This window comes from Myotis daubentonii, chromosome 11 (genome assembly GCF_963259705.1).
Source record: "Myotis daubentonii chromosome 11, mMyoDau2.1, whole genome shotgun sequence".
NCBI lineage: Eukaryota > Metazoa > Chordata > Mammalia > Chiroptera > Vespertilionidae > Myotis > Myotis daubentonii.
In genome coordinates, this window is record NC_081850.1 from 73,513,896 (window position 1) to 73,534,475 (window position 20,580).

General features: G+C 44.3%; 1 protein-coding gene across 12 annotated transcripts in view; it reads right to left on the reverse strand.

Annotated features, from left to right (window-relative positions):
- Nucleotides 1–20,580, reverse strand: part of DENND1A (DENN domain containing 1A) — a 471,719-nt gene that overhangs the window by 162,490 nt on the left and 288,649 nt on the right. For all 12 annotated transcript variants that reach the window (XM_059657971.1, XM_059657972.1, XM_059657968.1 and 9 more), the window contains one exon: nt 3,922–4,023. In XM_059657971.1, coding sequence (XP_059513954.1) covers nt 3,922–4,023 — 102 coding nt within the window. The remainder of the gene's footprint in view (nt 1–3,921; nt 4,024–20,580) is intronic.

Below are 20,580 nucleotides of genomic sequence, written 5' to 3' on the forward strand. Positions count from 1 at the left end.
TCTGCCATTACTTCTTTCATTTGTGTGTGTGTGTGTGTGTGTGTGTGTGTGTTTTCTCTAGCTAATTTTAAGCTTTTGTTTTTACCACTGGTATTGAGTAATTTCAGAATCTACCCTTGGTGTGGTTTTGTTTGGGTCCATTAAGCTTGAGGTACAATGTGCTTCTTGGAACTCTGCATTAATCGTTTTCATCACAACTGAAAAAAATTGCCTACGATCTCTTTAAATATTTCTTCTGTCTTTCCCTACCTTCCTCTCCTTTTATGGCTCAAATTACCTGTATTTTAGTCCTCTTGATATTGGGCTGTGGATCCTGAAGGGCCTGTTAACCTTTTCCAGTATTTTTCCTTTCTCTGCTTCATAGTGAACAGTTTTTACTGGTATGTCTTTGAGTTCATTGATCTTTTAAGATGTGGTGTCTAATATCTTCTTAATCCTATCAGTGAAATTTTCAGTCCAGGTATTATATTTTTCACCTTTAGATGTTCCCTCTCATTCTTTTGATATCTTTTGTTTCTCTCCTCATCAAATCCAGGCCTTCCTTTAAATTCATGAGCATATTTATAACCTTTATAATATCTATCGTAAGGTTCTTGTCTGCTAATTCCATCGTGTCTGTCATTTCTGAATTTGTTTCTATTGATGAATTTTCCTCTTGGTTATGGGTTACATTTTCCTGATTGTCAACATCTGGTACTTTTTTTTGACAGGCTGCTAGTTACTGTGAGGCTATGTTGCTGAGTGTTAGATTTTGTTGTCTTCTTTTAAAGAGGGTTGAAGTTTATTTTGACAGGCGGTTGAATTTCTTGCATATAAGGTTGATCCTTTTAAAGCTTTTTTTTTTTAAGGAAATAGTTTTGTTTAAAACTTTTTATTTAAGTTTAACACACAAACAAAAAGTATAAATATCATTGGTGTTTCTCTTGAGGATAGCTTGCCGACAGAACTGGCACTGACATAAAGAATCAGCACATTACCAGCACCCCTGCAACCCTCTCTCACGTTCCTCAAGGCCTGATTTTTAAGCTTTGTTAGGAAAGGGCTATTTTTGCTCTAGATACTAATTTAGATCCTACCAAGGCTTTGCCTCTAGGGTCTCTGATGAAAGTCCTGAGTAATCACCAACATCTTCCTTTTCTGGCGGGTCAGAGCTTGAATGATTCCCAGTCGGTGTGAGCTCCCTCTATAGCAGCAGTGGGCAAACTACGGCCCGCGGGCCGGATCCGGCCCATTTGAAATGAATAAAACTAAAAAAAAAAAAGACCGTACCCTTTTATGTAATGATGTTTACTTTGAATTTATATTAGTTCACACAAACACTCCATCCATGCTTTTGTTCCGGCCCTCCGGTCCAGTTTAAGAACTCATTGTGGCCCTCAAGTCAAAAAGTTTGCCCACCCCTGCTCTATAGGTAGGCAGATTAGTCAAGAGGACCCAATTCAGACTTCTGAAGCTCTTTTGCTGAGCAGCTAGCTTGCTCCTGTCTGAATATCTGGCCCACAAATTGAAACCACCTCTTCCTCGAATTCAGATCTGTAACCCCTCAACTCAGCAAGACTGTTGTGCTTGGCTGGGGACCCCCGCTCCTGGCCCAGGGTCCAGAAAATGCCTCCAGGCAGAAAGCCAGGGGGACCACAGAACTCATCTTACTTGTTTCCTTTCTCTCAGGGATCATACTCCTGTACTACTTTTGTCCAGTATGTGAAAACAGTTGTTTTCATATTTGTCCTGAGTTTTAGTCATTAATGGCAGGGGCAAAAATCTAGTTCCAATTACTCCATTCTGGCTAGAAACAGAACAAAGGCCTCTTTTAATAAAATTTCCAGCACAAATGCCATGTTTTGCAAGATTTCATCTACCAAAATAACCCAATCCATATGTCCCCTCCATCCTTCCATCTATCTATTCAGTGGCTGCTAGATCCCTGGGAAACATAGATGAATAAAACTTGATTCCTGCCCTCAAATAACTCACAATTAAAAGGGAAAACCAGAATGTGTAATAAATTATCCTGCAGGAAGATAAGTATAATTATACAAGCAGAATAAAGAGCTGTGGGTACAGAGGGAAAGATATAGTCAAATCTACTTGGAGAGATCAGGGAAGGTTTTTACAGCCTAATCTTTAGAGTTAAGTCTTAAAGATTGAGTCTTGAAGATTGACAGATGGGGTGGGACATTTGGGAAAAAAGAAACTCTGTATGCAAGGTATGAAGTTATGAAATAACAGGTAAATTTGGAAGAAATACTAACAGTTCCAAACAGCCATAACACAGGGTTTGAAGCAGTGAGGAGAGAGCTAAAGCTCAGGGAAAACAGGAGGGTCACATCATGAAGGAGGGCCTTGAATGCCATGATAGTCATCATTTGCATCCATAATTCATTAATATTAACCACAGTCTATAGAGCTCTTAGGACATGGTCTACAGATACTATATACATTTAATTCTCACAACAACCTTATAAGGAAGCTAAGGTTCAGAGAGCTTAAGCAATTTTGCCCAAGATGACATGGCTAGTATGCAAAGAAGCCAGCATCTAAATACAGGTCTGATTCCAAAGCCAATATAAGAAACATGCCTCTAATCTATAGGTGCAGGGAAGTTATGGAAGGATTTTTTGTCTTTAGAAAATTTTTAAAAATTATGAAATGGTTTTAAGTATAGCTAGATTTAGTTACACATAACTATAACTAAATATAACTAAATTAGGGAAATAGAGTTAAAGTAGAGGCCCAGAGCATGAATTCATGCACCTTGAAAAGAACTGTGGGCAGTGAGGCCGCAGTAGGCACAGGGGCAGGTCTCAGCCCATCCTCCACACCCCCGCCCAGCCCCTCCTGCTGTGGCCTCCGGTCTCCTGTCTACAGCCCCACTCCCACTGCTGCTGCTCCCACGCACTGATGGCGCCGGCCCCACTTGCACCCACTGACGACGCGGAGCGATTAGGGCTGGCGCCAGCAGTGGGTGTGAGTGGCGCCTGCTGTCCCAATTGTCCCTCAGGAGCAAGGGGAGGTGGAGAAGCCCTGAGGGGCGATTGGGGCTGGCAGCTGCCACTCGCACCCGCTGAGGGTGCCACGCCATCGGGGCTGATGCGGGTGCCAGCAGCAAGTGCAAGCGGTGGCTTCAGCGCCGACAGCGGGTGTGAGTGCGAGCAGGGTCAGTGGCAGCAGCAGGTTCGAGTGCCGGGTGGGACTGTGGCACACGGGAGCAAAGAATTTTCAGTAACCACCAGAGTCTCGCCCCGATGACAGCGACCGGCGCCCCGATGACAGCGACCGGCGCCCCGCCTTGGTCTGGCACCCCTGTTCACTTGCTCCAGCATCCCACCGTGGTCTGCCATGTTACGCACTCTTCCGCCTGCTGCCGATGCATGCCATGTTCCGCGCAAGCCCCCTGGTGGTCAGTGCATGTCATAGCAACCAGTTGTTCGGTTGTTGGGTGGTTCCACCGTTTGGTCTATTTGCATATTAGGGTTTTATATATATATATACATATATATATATATATATATAGATTGATGCTTCAAAAGGTAACTGGTCATGAGAAAGAAGGTCTGGAGTTCTGAGAACCAGTTCAGAGGCTGCTGGTAACAGTGCAAGAGAGAAATAAGGGCTTGGATCAGGTGGCGTTTAGGACGGATGGAGAAGAGGCTTAGAGGGGCAGGAAATCAGTGAATGGAAGCCGTTGTTTATGCTACAGATGGAACATCTTCACAGAACACAATGACTCCCTCAACACCTCATGGTGAGCTGAGAGCAAAAGTGTAGGAAACTTCCTTCACTGAACTGAGACAAAGCTCCCAGAGAGAACAGAGAACCGCAGTGCAATCCTTAGGCCACAGGAAAGTCACAGGTGTCCCCCATTTCCCCTTCCCCACAGATGTGTCACATGGGGTCAGACCCCAAGGGCTTGTTACCTACCACATCATTCGGGAGGCTCTGCAGGTCATCGAAGGGGGTTTCCAGAGTGTTGGTGTCCACGTTTAAGATCACGACATCATCCAGGGCCATGTTTCGAACTTTCTGCAAATAAAAAAATTCCAAAACAGAAATCACCAAAGCACCATGAGGACACACATCTTCCCTTGGCCTTCTCTGGGGAAGGGGAATAGGAAACAAAGTGACACTTGACACTTTGGGGTGTGGGCTCCCGCAGGGGCTCACCTGTTTGGCTCCCCACTGCATCATAACCAGCACCAACAAAAGGATTTGGTAAGTGCTCATTAACATTGGTCTATGTTCCTTGTCTCAAACCCCAGCCTCTAGGACAGAACTTGGTACCTAAGTAAACATTTCCAGATTCCTCCCAGCAGGAGGGTGGAGCCTCGCTGGTCTGAAACTTCCTGGGGTTGAAATAACACTCCCAGAGGGCAGAATCCTGGAACCCTTCCACTTAATAAGACCAGGAGCCTCAAACTTCTGCTACCGACGTCTCCAGGCCGTAGGGGCCTCGGCCACAAACTTACCAATCAATTAATAAACTTTACTAAAGGCTTACTATGGGCTGAGACCTACAGAGGAGGGACAAGATTGGCTACTTAGAAATTTATTCTCCCTCCAAACCCCAGCATTCATATTAACTGACCGCCTTACTTACAAGGTAAGTGCTATCAGCAAACAGCATTGATAACAGTACACATCACCAGTGTTTCACAAAGCATAGTCCCCATTTTACAGATGAGAACGTTGAGACTCCTGATTGCATAGGGCTCCTTAGCTGCCTCCCCTTGCAATCTGACAGGTTAAACACAGCAGTGTGCTAGCAGGAAGTTACAAAAACAGCCTCGATGACAACCTTTTTCACTAACACACACTTCAGAGCTCACAAAGCATTTTCACAGATTCTTTCATTTTCAGCAATGTAGCTGCAGGGGAGGTATCACCATCCCCACTTCAGAGGTGAGAAAATGAGGCTCGGAGAGGTGATGTGGCCTTCCCCGAGGTTATGTGGCTACTCTGTGGCTTCTTCTTTTGTAAAACTGAGAGGATAACTGTGACTGCCCTCCTTACCCCACTTCTCCCCTGGGCTGCTGGGCTGCTTCTAAATAGTAGCTATTATTATTACTTTTATGATACATACGTCAGCCCTGATTGGTCTGAAAGCTGTAGAGCCAGTGGCTTTAGTGCAAAAGTCCTCTGTCCTTTCTTAGTAATTGCTGGGCTCTCACTTCAAAGACGGTGGCACTAGAAACAGAATCAGAAAAGGGGCCACAGGGGGCTGAGCCATAGCTCAGCTGGGGAGGCTTTGACAACTGAGCTGAGGGCCCTGCACCCTAAATCACCCATCTATGTATCTATGTACCTATCTACCTACCTATCTTTCTTCTCTTCTGATCTTCCAAAGAGTTCCAAATACAAGGGGGTGGGGCCCGGCCACTGGAGAGAGGCTGCAGGGGCTGAAAGGCAGCGAGCGGAATGTTGGTGTGGACCAGTTCTGGCACTGTTTCGGTGTTCCCGTGGGGCCCCAGTGGCACAGACCAGCCCTTGTGGGCTCTCCACGGCTGGGCTGGAACAGGCTTTTGATTACTTCCCACTCCTGACTGGAGGACTTGCTGGTTAAGCTGTGTGGAGTGTTTACTTTTTCAACAATGGCAGCAAGCTGAAGGAGAGGAAAAAACCTGGCCCTTTTTTCTGACTGAGCCGGCCAGGGTCCCCTTAGAAACCAAACTGCCCAGGCAGGAGCTGGGTGAGCAGTTTCCTCTCGTAGGACAATGCTGCCCTCCGGGTGGCAAGGCCTCTTCCCATGGCATTCGACTCAGAGCCTTCCTGAAGCTCAGGGTCCCAAGGAAAGAATCGGAGGCCAGCTCAGCTGGATGGTGCCTTATCCGTGAAAGGCTCATGGAACAAGGGGAATGAAAAAGACATAAAACCCAACAAAATATCTCAAACTGCGGGTGGGAGAGGGAGGTGCTGTGGAGAAGGAAGTTGGATCCTTACAGGGTGCCAGGTCATTTAATCCTGTCCATGTTATGAGGGAGATACCATCATCTCCATGGTAACAAGAAGGAAACAGGGCTCAAGGAGGTCAAACCAACTGCCCAAGTCACACAGCTAGTGAGGGGCAGAGCTGGCGTTTGTGCCGGGTCTGACTCAAAAGCCAGACTCTGTAGACATCCCAGAACAAGTACCAAGGCTGGGCGTGCAGTTACACCAACCCGCTCGGGACCTGTGTTCTCTCGCCTTTTGTGTCAGGAAAATTACAGAGGCCCACCGTACAAAAACGGGAAAGACACAGGCGTCCAAAGTTGGAGGTAACATTTCTGTGTATTTCTTTCCACATTCCTCTGCTCCAATCCCTATTTTTAAAAAACACAGTTGAAACAATTCTTAATGTTTCTTTCTGACTCTCTCATTTATTACCATATAAGCAGTGCTCCACTTCATTAAAACCTTTATAAAGATCATTACTAATTGTTACAAAATGTTTCACTTCATGGAAACAAACCCATCCAAGCCTCTTTGTTGGTGATCATATCCAGTTGTTCAGACATTATTGTATGGAATGCTGTTGTGAAATCTGTGCTTTAGGATGGATTCCTAGAAGTGGAATTTACTTTCTACTTCTTAAAAAGTGTCCCTCTCAAACTCAACTTTGAAAAAGATAGCTTTACTTCCAATTATTTTAAAGTCATTTCATCCACAGCTTGTGTTTCCTACTCTAAGTGAAGAAAAATCAGCAAAGACACGAGCAGATGTCAAAATAGTCCTCCAAAAACTCTACCCAATTAAAACACTTACTAGTACCGCCGCACACCGAGACGGCTCCGGTAGCTTGTCCCACCAACACATTCCCTCTCTTTTTAGTTACAACATATGCCAAAGCTCCTGCCAGCTGCAAACCCTCCCCTCACCAGACTCCATAGGCTTTTTTTCAGAAAGAAGAAAAAAAATACTGACATGCACAATGCTTTCCAAATGGCATTTCTTGCACAGAGAAATACACAAAAGTGGCATCTTCCCATAAACATTGTTAATAAAAAATGGCTTTCCCTTTATGCTTTGTCACTGACAGACTTAGTCTGACCCCTGCCTTTCAGGACAAGGAGTTGGTCAAGGCAGCCAAGAGGAGTTAAGTGTCACGTCTGGATTGCCCCTTACCTCTTGGGTTGCCTGGGGCAATTCACTTGACCTCTTAAATCCCCCAAGTTTTCATTTGTAATACAGGGATCATGCCAGTACCCACCTCATCGAGTTGTGAGGATAAGATAAGCGCATGTATATAAAAGAGTTCTCATGATTGCCAGGACATCCAGAATGGGCATTTGCCTAACCGTGGCTCAGCTGCCTGTGTGTCCCCTCTCGCGAGTCCCTGAGAACTCAGTGGAGCCTGGCTAGCCTCACTCCATAGGGCCAGAGGGAGCAGGAAGTTCGCCTTTCCCTGTGTATGCCCGTGGCTATTCCCACAACCACAAGGAGAAGTCACTCTGGAGTTCTTCATACAAGTGTTCAATTCCTCCCCTCGTCAGTGGGCTTCTTGGGGGTCACGAGATGGATGAATGAGAGGTAGCACAACCTTTAGGAGAAGAACACAGGATCTGGAGGCTGGTCTGAGTTGTAATCCAGCTCCACCACTCACCAACTGTGTAAACTTGGGCACTTCACTTAATCTCTCTGGACCTCAGTTTCTTCCTCTATAAACGGGATGATAGTGCCTACCTCATCAGCTTGTTATAAAGATTAAATGGGCCCTAACCGGTTTGGCTCAGTGGATGGAGGGTCGGCCTGTGGACTCAAGGGTCCCAGGTTCGATTCTGGTCAAGGCATGTACCTTGGTTGCGGGCACATACCCAGTAGGGAGTGTGCAGGAGGCAGCTGATCGATTTTTCTCTCTCATCGATGTTTCTAACTCTCTATCCCTCTCCCTTCTTCTCTGTAAAAATCAATAAAATATATTTTTTTAAAAAAGATTAAATGGGCTACTTAATCTTTTTAAGGTACTCAGAGTTGTGCCTGGCACATGAGAAGCTTAACATAAACATTGGTTAAATAAAAAGGAACGATCTTTTGAGGGTAATGGGAATATTCTACATCTTTACTGTGGTGGAAGTAGTTTCATGAACAAATCATACATTTTAAATGGATGGTTTGTTGTAAATAAATTATACTCCAATGAAGTTGATAAACACATTAGTACTATGTCCAGAACATAGAATAAAATCACGATAGGCTATAAAAAATAGCAATGCATGAATGATGGTGAATGCTACACGACAAGGTAATTTCTCCCTAGGCCATCACCCAATGTACATTCTGATTTGCAGCTGTGTTTGGCTCCCTGCCTTCCTCTTCTATTTTTTGTCTAGTCCAGGATTTTTTAAAACTTTGTTTTCCACTTATGCCCTTTTAGAATAAGCATGGAAATCCACTGCTCCTAGAAATTCTGATCTACTTCCCTACACAAAAGTTGGGGCCACTTGAGAATCACTCTACTACAGCTAAGAAGGCTTTACTGAGCCTGACTTTCTAAAGTTGGAAACAAGGGGTTTCCCCCTCAAATATAAAATGTCACCTATCCTTGTTCAAACCGCACCAGCTCCTCACACAGATTGGGGGTCATCCTACCTGTCCAGGGAGAAGACTGGGTAGCTATGACAAAAGGTAGGACTTAGAACCATGTCTTAAAATAAAGAGCGAGTGTTTGCACTGACAATGTAACCCAGAAGGTCCAAGGAGTGGTCAGAGCACCTGGCGCTCCCTGGCTGAGGAAGTTGAACGCTGGGGTGGAGCAGGGCCCAGTTCCACCTGTGCTCCTCCGCTGAGCACTGATCTAGGATGGAGGTGGTGGGTCCTGAGGTGGCACATGTGGGTAAGTGGTTCTTTTCTGTTGTCCTTCACTAGGACCATCGTCAGGACAGGGCATGTCTTATTTGTTCCCGTGTCTCCCATGCCCAGCGCCATACCTGCAGAGGGAAAGTGCTCACTAATTGGAGAATGAATGAAATACTGTGCCTGGATTCACTCTACTGGGAGGCAGGCCTTGCAGCAGATGTCAACGTAAGCCCAAACGGACAACGCAAGCCCAGTGTAAGCAAATTGGAGTTTGCTCAAGGAAGTGCAATGGGAATAACAATAATGATGGCAATGATAACCATCACGTGAAATTACCATGATTAATTAGTGTAGAATTAATTCACAGTTGACACAGGAGGCGAGATAGGAGTTAATGTGGTGGTTAAGATGACCGTGGTTTCTGGAATCAGATAGCCAGATTCAAGCCTTGCCTCTGCTACTGTGTTACCAAGTTCTTATCTATAAAATGGGGATAAATACCACCTACTGCACAGCTGTGTTGTGAGGGTTGAGCTAGTTTGTATAAAGACGTTAACACAGTGCCTGATTGCAGTGAGTAAGCAATAAATGGGGGAGGGGAGCTATGAAAAGTGAGTCTCTATCCTTGCAGTTTGAAAGTTATATCAATAAATGGACTAGAGTTCCAAGACTAAGAATTTAAACACCTGATTCTCAGACCAAAGGTTACTTTAAACCACCACCAACCGACTGTTATTTTCTGGGCTGTCTCAGAAATGTGAGCACATTCCTGGAGCCAGACTGCTAGAGCCTGAATCCCAACTCTGCCGGTGACAACTGTGCTACCTTGGGCAAACCTTTTATTCACCTCCCCCATGCCCCAGTTTCCTCATCTGTACAGGATTAAAATAGTACTGACACCCAGGATAATGGTTACCCTTGGGTGGGAGGAAGAATGATTACAGGAGGGCAAGAGGGGCTTCTGGAGGGCTGGTGATATTTTGTTTCTTGATCTGCTGGTGGTTACATGGTGGGTCTCCCTTGTAAACACTCATCTTGCTGTACACTTTGGATGAGTGCACTTTTCCCTATAAATCTCACATTTCAGTAAAATGTTTACAAAAAGTAAGTAATACGAAGTCATCACTTATAAGACTGTTATGGTGATTAAATGAGTTAACATGTATTGTACTTAGGATAAAGTCTAGTATCTAACAAGCACTGTGTATTAAGTTATTACGAAAAACAAGGTAGCAATAATTCTATTGATAAAAAAGGATTCAATCTAGAATACTTTCACTGTCAATTAGTTTGCAAAGGTAGACGCCTCCAGTATACACCAGGCGTCTTTAATCTGTCCTGGCCCCCTCTCCAGTGAGGAGCAAAACGCAACATTCTTGGGTACCTTCTGAGATACTTGTAGTCTGGAGTCAGCATGGTTTGGGAGAGCAGCAGGAACATGAATCAGATGGGCTGGGCTTTCGATTCTATCTTGTTCAATTCTTACTCAGGACTCAGGGCAGGTTATAACCTAGTGGAGCCTCAATTTCTTCATCTATAAAATGGGGATATAACCACTCACTACATAGACTTGTGAGAAGGTTAAGTAAAAAGAAAAATAGAAATGTTTATTTTGCACCTAAATGGCCATATTCCCATGTGCCCAGGGTGCTGGCCTTGACCACAGGTAGGAATTCTCCCTTCTGGAATGAATGATCCCTGAGGGCCATAAGCACAGTCTCCTCTCCTATGGCCAAGCCAGCACCTCTGAGACTAACAACTAGACCACCAAGCAAAGGGTATGGGCCCAGACCAACTTCCTGCAAGGACACTTTGCTTCAAGAGGACACAGCCTTCTCCTGAGTCTAGGGTTATCATACCCACAGCACACTGCTTTGGCTCAAAGACGTGCAGTGTTCCTCTATGAGACGGGTACAACGGACAAGGCTCCTTCATTATACTTTGTCTCCCTTAAGTCTGACCTCTCTGCAGTTTTGTTTTGTTTTTAAATTTTAAGGATGGATGCCGGGAGCCGGTCCATCCTTGCTGTTTCAAGGGACCTGCCATATATAGCATACGGTTCTTAATATGTTTGCTCACCTTCTTGGCGCTGTGTTTTAACCAAGGTCACCTCTCCGAGAAAGGTTGAATCCCCAAGTAGGGATTTTCCCCTGAAGTTAGGGAGGGAATAAAACCCCTCAACTAAGTGCCAGGCGGGTAATTAATCACTTTAACTACGGACAATCATGCTTAAGCTACATAATCTTTACTCCCTGGAATGGAGATAAGAAACGCCCTAACCTTTGTAATAGAGATTGATAGGATTGAATCAACTGGTATAAATACAGATGCAACAAGACAGAAACACTCAGAACTTAGAACTCAGAACTTAGAACACAGGGCTTGGAAGACAGGACCAAGAGAGACAGAGCCTAGGCACAGAACCTACACAGAACGTTCTCTAGAGACAGAAGAACTTCGCTGGAGAGAGCATGCCGGAGGATCCTGGACAGGGACTGGCCTCGGAGCCTGGAGGCAGAGCCTGGCGAGAGAGCATGGCAGGGGATCCTGGACTGAACCTGACTGCGGAGATTGGCAGGAGAGCCTGACTAGAACCTGGTGACTGAACCTGGCTGGAGAACCTAGCAAGAGAACATGGACACGGAACCTGGCTGGAGATCCTAACCAGAACCTCTCTGGAGATCGAGACCAGAACTTGGCTGGAGATCCTGGCTAGGCTTCTGATCAACTGAACGCTGTCTCCGTGACATTCCTTCTTCGCCGACTCCGTCCACACCTTTGGGGACCCCTGGACCTGCTGGGGTTGGACCCCGGCAGATGGATATGGTTAAGACTAAACCAGAAATTACATCTTAATAGTCGGTTCATCCAAACTTTATCCTCATTGACTGGCTGTTCTGGGCTTCCTGAAGTCACCTCGTAGGTTAACTGCACCCTGGTTATGTGATATGCGGAGTCACAGCTGACTTTACCGGGGCCTGGGCAGGCCAGGACGGCGCTACATGCTCTGTGTCCGTCCTCTTACTGACTTTCACAGCAACAAAGTGAGAGCTGCGGGCTGATGTGTTCCTCCCATGGCCCAGCCCTTCACATGTACCTTTTAATATAATGCTCATGACACCTCAGTGGAGAGACAAAGAGACTGAGGGTCAGACAAGTAAAATAACTTGTCCAAAGTCCTCCAATTTAGAAGTAGTGGAGCTGAACACTGAACCCAGTTGAACACCAATACCTTTGTACTACCCAACTCCTCTTACTAATTGCTCTGACACACTGTTTTGATGGACAGAGGTATTGAGCAACTGTAATTTAACAGATGTTTGCTAGGCAAGTACTAGAAGAATAGTCCTTAAGTAGCTTGGTGATTGGCCCAGGCTCCATTAAAGTTCCCAGGGGAGAGGATTTCCTACAGATATCATACCCATTTGATGGATAAGAAAATGGAGGCTAAAGTGATTAAATAGCCTATATTTGTACAACTGGCTTTTGTCAGAAAAAGGATCTGAATCAATGTTCTGTCCACTCTACAGCACAAAGTGTGCTCAAATGCACGCGCATATATATGAGCACATAACAAAGAACAGCATGGGGACCTGGTGGCCTCCTAGGAGGAAAGGAAAGAGAAATCAGAGGAAAAGTGGAAAGGACAGGAAAAGGAAAGGCAAATATTCTGTATTCTAAACTCTTTATTCCCTCCTGAAATCTCGGATAAACACAGAGGGAAGAGTGACATTTTCCTTCCCTTCCTCAGGCCCCAAAGGTCACTGAGCTGCCAAGCAGTTGATAAACGCAGTGGCTTTTCTTTGGAGCCAGGAGTCACTGATTTGCTCCTTCCTGCTCCACAAAATTAAAAATCCAAGCCCGACAGTTCAGAGGACCCCCGAAAATACCGCTGGAATTTCCCAGTGTGCTTTAAACAGAAACAGAAGCTTGGCAGGGGAGGGAAGTGCTGTAAGCACCTCCTGGGTCAGACCAAATCCACTCCTCACAAGGTAATAAGCACCGACTCTCATTAACAAATCCAGAGATTTCCAACCCAGGTCAGCAAAGGGGCTGACTATCCATCCACCAGACATTCATTCATTCACCCATTCAGTCAGTCATTCATGTCAACTTTATGCTGGGTCTTAAGGACAGAGAGCTGACTAAGACATGATCTCTAAACTTAAGGGTCTCCCAGCCTACTTGTGGGAGGATGCGGATGGGGAGTGGTGGGATAAATTATAACCAACTAAGAAAAGGCACGGTGATGTGTAGTAGAAGAGACCTCACTGGTGGGCCATCTCCATTCACTGGAGCTTGCCTGATTCCCTCCCCTGGCTGGTCCTGGGCCCAGGGTCAGGAAGTCCCCACGGCTGGTGTCCTGGCTCACTCACTCACTAGCTAGGTAGCTTTAGGCAAGGCATTTCACCGCCTTCAGCATCAATTTCCTTCTCCGTGACATGGGGGTCACAATCCTGCCACTCAGGGTTGTTGAGAAGAGGAAGGGAGATGCTGTAGACCCTGCATGTCAGAGAGCACCAGCCGTAAGGCAGAAGCGTGGTGAGTGCCAGCCCGTCTCCTCTATGAGCTTGGTTCTGCTAGCGCTGCTGGGGCTCATTCTACAAGCCCACGGAATGGACACCTCTGACTCTGATGGTGTTCTGCCTTAAACTGAAGCCGCTTCCCCACTGCTGGGGACTCCATTTCCTCATATGTAAAAAAAGGATGAGGACGGTGTCAACCTCTCACACCACGGCTGCATAGCACAGTCGAGAGATGAGATGGCAGAGAGCTTGGTACACTGGGAAGAAGGCCCAGGCATAGAGCACCATGACTACCTCTATCTCGTAAGACCCTGCTCTTCCATAAAGCCTCCTGACTACTTCCTCTCTCTGCTCCTAAGCCAGGCACAGGGGCAACATATACTTGGACCCTCAATTAAAGCTTGTTTAGTGATGTTTCTAATTGTTTCTTGTGTACCTGTCACTTTTCCCTTAAAAAAACTGTTTTAACCTACTACATTCACATATACTGCAATAATGCTTACCAGTCATCTATAAAACACTGCAGAGTTTTAAATACTATGTTTTAAAATATATTATTTCATCTGATCCTCAAAGCAACATCATGGAATAGGTTTTATTATTACCATTTTACAGAAGAGAAAACTGAAGCTCCTTCCCCAGGCCCTGGAGTGATAACAGAGCTAGGATTGGAGCTTGGGACTGCCAGGTCCCAAAGCCTGGTCCCCTTGTCCCCTCTGTGTAGCCCCCTCTACTTTCTGGCTTAGCAAATACTGAGGACACCAACCAGGTCACATATTTCTCTTGTAACTTCCATGGGTAGCCTTATCATAGCCTAGATACATAATAACAAACAGATCCTAAAAGTAGGGCCAGTGTCAAAATTTTCTTTTGCACACACTGAAACATTTCACACCACAAAATAATTGGGTTTGAATTCTAGTCCTGCTAATTGTTAGCTGTGTGACTTTGGACAAGTTACTGAACTTCTCTGTGTCCAGATTTCATCATCTGTACAATAGGGTCACCACTACTAGAGCACAGACTTGTTGTGAAAATTAAAAGATGAATATAATACGTCTGGCAGTATTTCAAAAATAGTATCCATCCAATTTGAAACGATGGAACTTGAATTTAAAAGTTTCACTGGGGGTATAAAGAGATGTGATTTCCTAGTCCCAAAATGGTTTGGGGTCACCTTCTAATAAAACAGGGCCTCATTCCTCCCACATAACTGCCACTTGCCATCATTCATTCATCACTAAGCACAGAAAACCTGGACTCCCATCTCCACCTGCCTTTTATTTGAAATGTCAATTTTTAAAGAGTGGAGAGGTTGGAAACCCAATTTAACAAGCACACTGAAACATTGTTTATTGCCCCCATAAACATGGCTTAGTGAGAATTACGGACTTAATCAGAGTGAACTTATCTCCCGGTGAAAAGGAACACTTTAAATTTCAGAAATGGCACCTTCACTGTGAAAATCTCTTAACTTTTCAAACAAACTACAGGGGGTCCTAAACATATGGGCAGTAAAGGGGTAGCCATTACTGTGATTTGTCTTGCCCAAGAGCCAAGGAGCCCTGAAGGTCCATAACAACTTTAAGATCTAGAAAAAATATTTGGAAAGTCATATTCAGGAGACATGTCTCTAAAAACCCCGAAAGGTCTGCGGAGTGGGAAGTAATGTCTGTCCAGTTGCTTGGGGCTGCCCAGAAGAAAGGCCCCTGGAGCCTCCAGAACAGGCCTATTTCGTAAGCAGCAGCACTGGGAGAGCACAGCTCTCCTCCTGCGCATAAGCTGGAGCGTTTAGTAATAGGTCATATTTGTGACCTGCTTTTCAGAAGAGAGGTGCCACCTAAGTCCCAAAGGCTGCTAAATGGTCTGAGTGATTTTTTTCTTCTTAAACAAACTATTCCAGAAGATGAGGTCCTGTGAACCCCACTTCCCAGTCTGCAGCATCATTAGGACAGCTCTGCCATTCCAGGAAAGGTTTTCATGAAGACACCCCATTTTGCAGGGAATGTATTGGCCTGGATGCCAGAGGCAGGAAAGGCTACAGATATAAAATTTTATTATTTCAATGCCCCAGTAGCAGCCAGGAGGACTTAATGAAATCACCAAGATTTACAATCTGAAATAGCTATTGCACAGACAGATATGATTAAGGGAGCTGCGCCCTCTGACCTTTCAACCCTTTGATCCTCACACAGCAGGTGGCCTGGAGCCCCCTCCTGGGCATCTTCCCTCTCTTCCGACACTGCTGAACCTTGATGTTCAATAAGCCTGACCCTACACAGGTGACTCTCATGCTGCTTATCACCAGCAGCTGCTGCTAATGGAACGGCCCAAATCCCTTGGCCTCGAAACTCTACCCCAGAGATGGGGGGAGAGCAATCTGCACTGCAATGTCCAAATGGTGCTGAAATGATGTTCAATAATTCAGCCCAAGTCCACTTGTTTGCAATGCTTAACAATGTCATTACCAAAAACTGTCCCAGAAATGGAACTCTGTCCCCTCCAATTTATACTTTGAGTTAGAAAAAAAATCACCTTTAAAAAAATAAATCACAAATCTCAGACAAAAAAAAATCAACCCTGAAGTCTTAAATGCATCTCTCAGAACTTCCCTAAAACCATGTGGAGCAAATTTATACCAATGAAAATCAAAACAATTTTTGGAAACCTAAAATTGACTGTTTTCAGTTCCATGAAATTTCATTTAAAAAAGCCCATATGCCAAAATGTCCAAATTCTCTTATTTTTAAAAATTGGGATGACTTCCAAAATCATAGCTATCTTTTTCTTCCTTTTTTTTTTCCCTTCTAAAGCGAAGGATGGGTAATGTGCATATGTACTTATCAAGCTTCACAATTTAACCCATTCGGCCAGTATAAAATAGCTGCAATAAAATGCTGAAGAGGCAGGATGTAAATTTATTATCGCTGGATCTTTCAAAGCAATTGATGCCAAGGTTCAACATATTCTATTTGGTTAAAGATGTGTCCAGGAGTCTAGGCACCCCAGTCCTAAGCTTTTAGTTTTTTCCAGATATTTGGATTTATGGAGGGAAGAATTTTAGGCAGGACACATAAACCTGTGGAATGTTGATAACTTCCAACCACAAAAGAAAACTTTAGTGTCACTGTTCACCATTCCTAGGAAAAGCCCTGAGCCAATGCCTTTGATTCTAAACAAACATAACACGGTGGCCCCACTCTTTGCCTAGTCATTAATATCTGAATTCAATTGCAAAGAAAAAACTCCACTTCTTTGGTAGTCTAAAATGGCATATATCTTAAATATTAAACTTTAAATTCACTTTGAGATTAGATAAGAATCAAAGGATATGTAAGGGGAGGCTTATAGAGTTCAATTTCAGTCACATGTTTCTCTATGGATGTTCAAGTTTAGTATAGAGAGCAGTTTATGAAGAGATTAGTTTAGCAGGAAAAAAAGGTATGGTTACTACATAGAGTTTGACCACTTTGTACAACATTATTAAACTAGTTTCTCCAGAGATACCTATTGGAAATACTTTATTAATAATAATACCTACTGTTGAGTGAGGGTCTACTAATTAATGTGCATGGAACTTCAGTCATACTGTTCTGAACTGTCATCACTTTAAGGCAGTTGTTCCCATTCTGCAGATGGGGACATTAAGGCACACATGCACAGAAGCTCAGTAACTTGCCCAAGTTGCACACAGACAAATGGTGGACCTGGGATTCAAACTCAGGCTCATTGCCTGCCCCCAAACAAAAAGATCCTAAACAATAACATGCAATAATTTGTGCAGAAAATGCTGGGTTTCAGCTTGCCTACACACTGCCGTGGCTCATTTAAAGGCCTTCTGAATCAATTATTTTAGGTCATTAAGAGGAAGTTTAATTTGGTTGACAAACACCCCCACTGTGGTGACCTCACATATCAACAACAAATGCCTGATGGTCACAAACCCATACCATGAGTTTACTGAGCATGGTGTTAAACGAAACCACATGTGCCCGGATTCCAAGTGGGATTTGACTAGGCCAAGGGTACCGCTCTTCAATCATCACGCTGCTGGTCTCTTAGCTCCCCCAACGGCCCCGCCCCTAATCACTTACAAGGAGTTTATGAAAAGAAGTCACCAGTCCTATGTGGCTGTGCTCAGTTAAAAGTGCCTTTAAGCTAATGTCAAGTTTGGAAAGCCACTCATTAAAAAACACAAAAAGGGGCTGGAAAAAAAGGCAGAGCCAATCTTTTTTTTTGGGGGGGGGGGGGCGGAGGGGCATACGAAACTTATTTATTTATTTTATTGGGGGGTGACATTGGTTCACAAAACCATACAGGTTTCAAGTGTACAACTCAACAAAATATCATCTGCACGCTGCATTGTGCACCCACCGCCCAAAGCAAAGTCTCTTTCCGAGCCACCACCCCCTTAATCCCTGCTTTGCCCACTTCCACCTACCCTCGCCCGCTGCAGAGCCCATCTTAAACAGATGTCTTTTAGCTTGTTTTAAAGAAAAATGATCAGTTCTACACGCATATAATATTGATACACATATACAGTAGTCCCCCTTTACCTGTGGTTTTGCTCTCCATGGTTTTAGTTACTTGCAGTCAACCGTGGCCCAAGAATATTAAATGGAAAAGTTGAGATATTTTGAGAGAGAGGTATTACATTCACATACTTTTTATTACAGTATATTGTTATAATTATTCTATTTTATATTGGTTATTATTAATATTTTACTATGCTTAATTTATAAATTAAACTTTATCATAGGTATGTTTATATGAAAAAACAGTATATATGGGTGGGGCAAAAGTTTACAGTTGTTCATATGAAAAATAATGCAATAATTAATAATAATACAAGCATAAACTGTGTTTCACATACAACTGTAAACCTACTTTTGCCCAATCCTGTACAGGGTTCAGGACTATCTGTGGTTTCAGGCATCCACTGGGGGCCATAGAATGTGTCCCCCATGGATAAGGGGGACTGCTATAATAACTTTTACTTTTTTGGTACCTGACAAATTTGCTCATTTATTCCTTACTAAAAACTCTTATGAAGTGGGAAACCTACCCATTTATAAGCAAGGAGTCTGAGGCTCTGAGAGGCACCTTAACGTTCCTTCTGCAAAATCGGCATCTCCTTCAAAGGGGTGACAATTAGAAATCATACGGCTCAAGTGCAGTATTTCCAATAGGCATCTCTTAGGAGGATAACATAATAGTAATTTATACAAAGTGGTCAACCTGTGTGACAGTCACCAAACCTTTACCCCCCGCTAAACTGATCTCCTATTTAAACAAAGAGTTGTTCAAAGTCACCTGGTAGTGGTGGGGCTAGAATTTGAATCCGGGTCCACATAACATAGAGCCCAGAGTTCTTCTATTCTGCTACGTAGTGTCCCGAAGATACACTACTCTGTATCTTCATCTGACTGGAATTTGATTAGTTCAAGCTTCTCCTTGTAACAAATGATAAACTTTACGTTTTCTTTCAAGTCAGTTTTAACACTGCTAAATGGAACTTACATATGACGACTGTCTAAGTAATGACAGGATAACTGGAAAACAAACGCGTCAATAATGGTTTCACATTTTTTCTACTGGGATTCTCCCTCACATGTTGCTCAGTTTTTCTGAAATATAACAGAGGTTCAGCTCATCTCACAAGAGAACATTTCAATCACAACAAATTAGCCTGAAAATGTACTGACTACAAGAGATACTGAAATCAGCCAGAAGTACTTATTCCTTTGATTACATAAATTACTAGTAGAGCTTTAAATTGTCTTATATTAACTAATTCCAACAATAGGGTAAGTGACATTTAAGATCACGCTCATTTGAAATCCAGACACACAGAGGAGGGAGCGCCCAGGGGAAACCCATCAGGTGAGATGCAGGACCACCTCCAGACCCTCAGGTGAACAGAGCTGCTCAGCTTTTCTTCCAAATGCTCTGGATGAGACAGACTCACATGTGATGATTTCCAGGATAACAAATAACATGCTAAGAAACTCAAGCAAAACCAAACCACTTACTGTCCAATCACTTTTTTCTTTATATAAGTAAGCAAACGCCAGGGTTCCACTGATTTGAACTTTGCCTCTTATTTTTATACGAATTCATGCACGGGTGGGGTCCCTTGGCCTGGCTGGTGATCGGGCTGATCGAGGCCATCTCGCCCAGTCCCCATCAGGGCCGATCGGGGCCGGCTGGCTGGGGAGAGGGATCGCAGGAGGTTGGCTGTGGGAGCACACTGACCACCAGGAGGCAGCTCCTGCATTGAGCATCTGCCCCCTGGTGGTCAGTGCACATCATAGCGACCAGTTGACCGGTCGTAACGGTTGCTTAGGCTTTTATATATATAGATTACCAACTGGGAAGAATGATGTTTTGTATGGCATCTTTAAAAAACTCTTCACATCCATTATGTCAGTTAATTCTCACAACTCTTTGAAATGGATAATATAATCTTAACTTTTCCGATGAAAGAATGGAGCCATAGAGAGGCTAAGTAAGCCAGCCCCAGTCATAAGTGTGCACAGAGCTTTTCTCCAGAGAAATAGGAGGCTGCCAGACTTGAGCGCTCCTTTTCCTCACCTCAGCTCCCAGTACATGACACTAAGGCCACCCTGAGAAGGAAAAGCTCTGGCAAAGGAAGGGCCTCTCTGCCCAGAACTGGGGCAGGGCTGGCATAATACACACAGCCTGATGGGAGGGTGCACAGAGCAGAGGCTCAGGGGACTGAGGGCTTGGATGCAACTTATATTGCATCTCTGAGCCTTGGCGTCCCCCATTTGCAAATATGGATAGCTCCTAGGAGATTCTGAGAAATGCTCAGAAGTGAAACAGGTCAAGTACCTGACACAGTGTCTGGATTGAGCAAGGACTCACATGTCAGTTTCCTCCCAGCCCTCTCCCTTTCTTGCTGAAGCTCTCTGCATGAACCTATGATGAAACTACCAGGTGGAATTTTTCATGCAAATTAATCATATAAAGCAGGAACATAATTAATTAGCACTAGCAAATAACTCTCAATTTTTCACTTCTTGTGAGGATACATAAACAAGTCACCACTGATAAGGGAATATAGTATTGGCTCAGAGTTTTGGACCAATCACAGCATCTTGCCACTGTCTACCGGTGGAGTCTTGCAATGAAAATGGTGCAATGGTAAGCAGGAAACACTCTTCTTCACTCACTATGACATTGTTTAAAAATAAATATCCCCCCAAACAAACAAAGGATTAAAGATTTTCTCCTTGGGGGGTTGGGGAGATATGGATCCCAG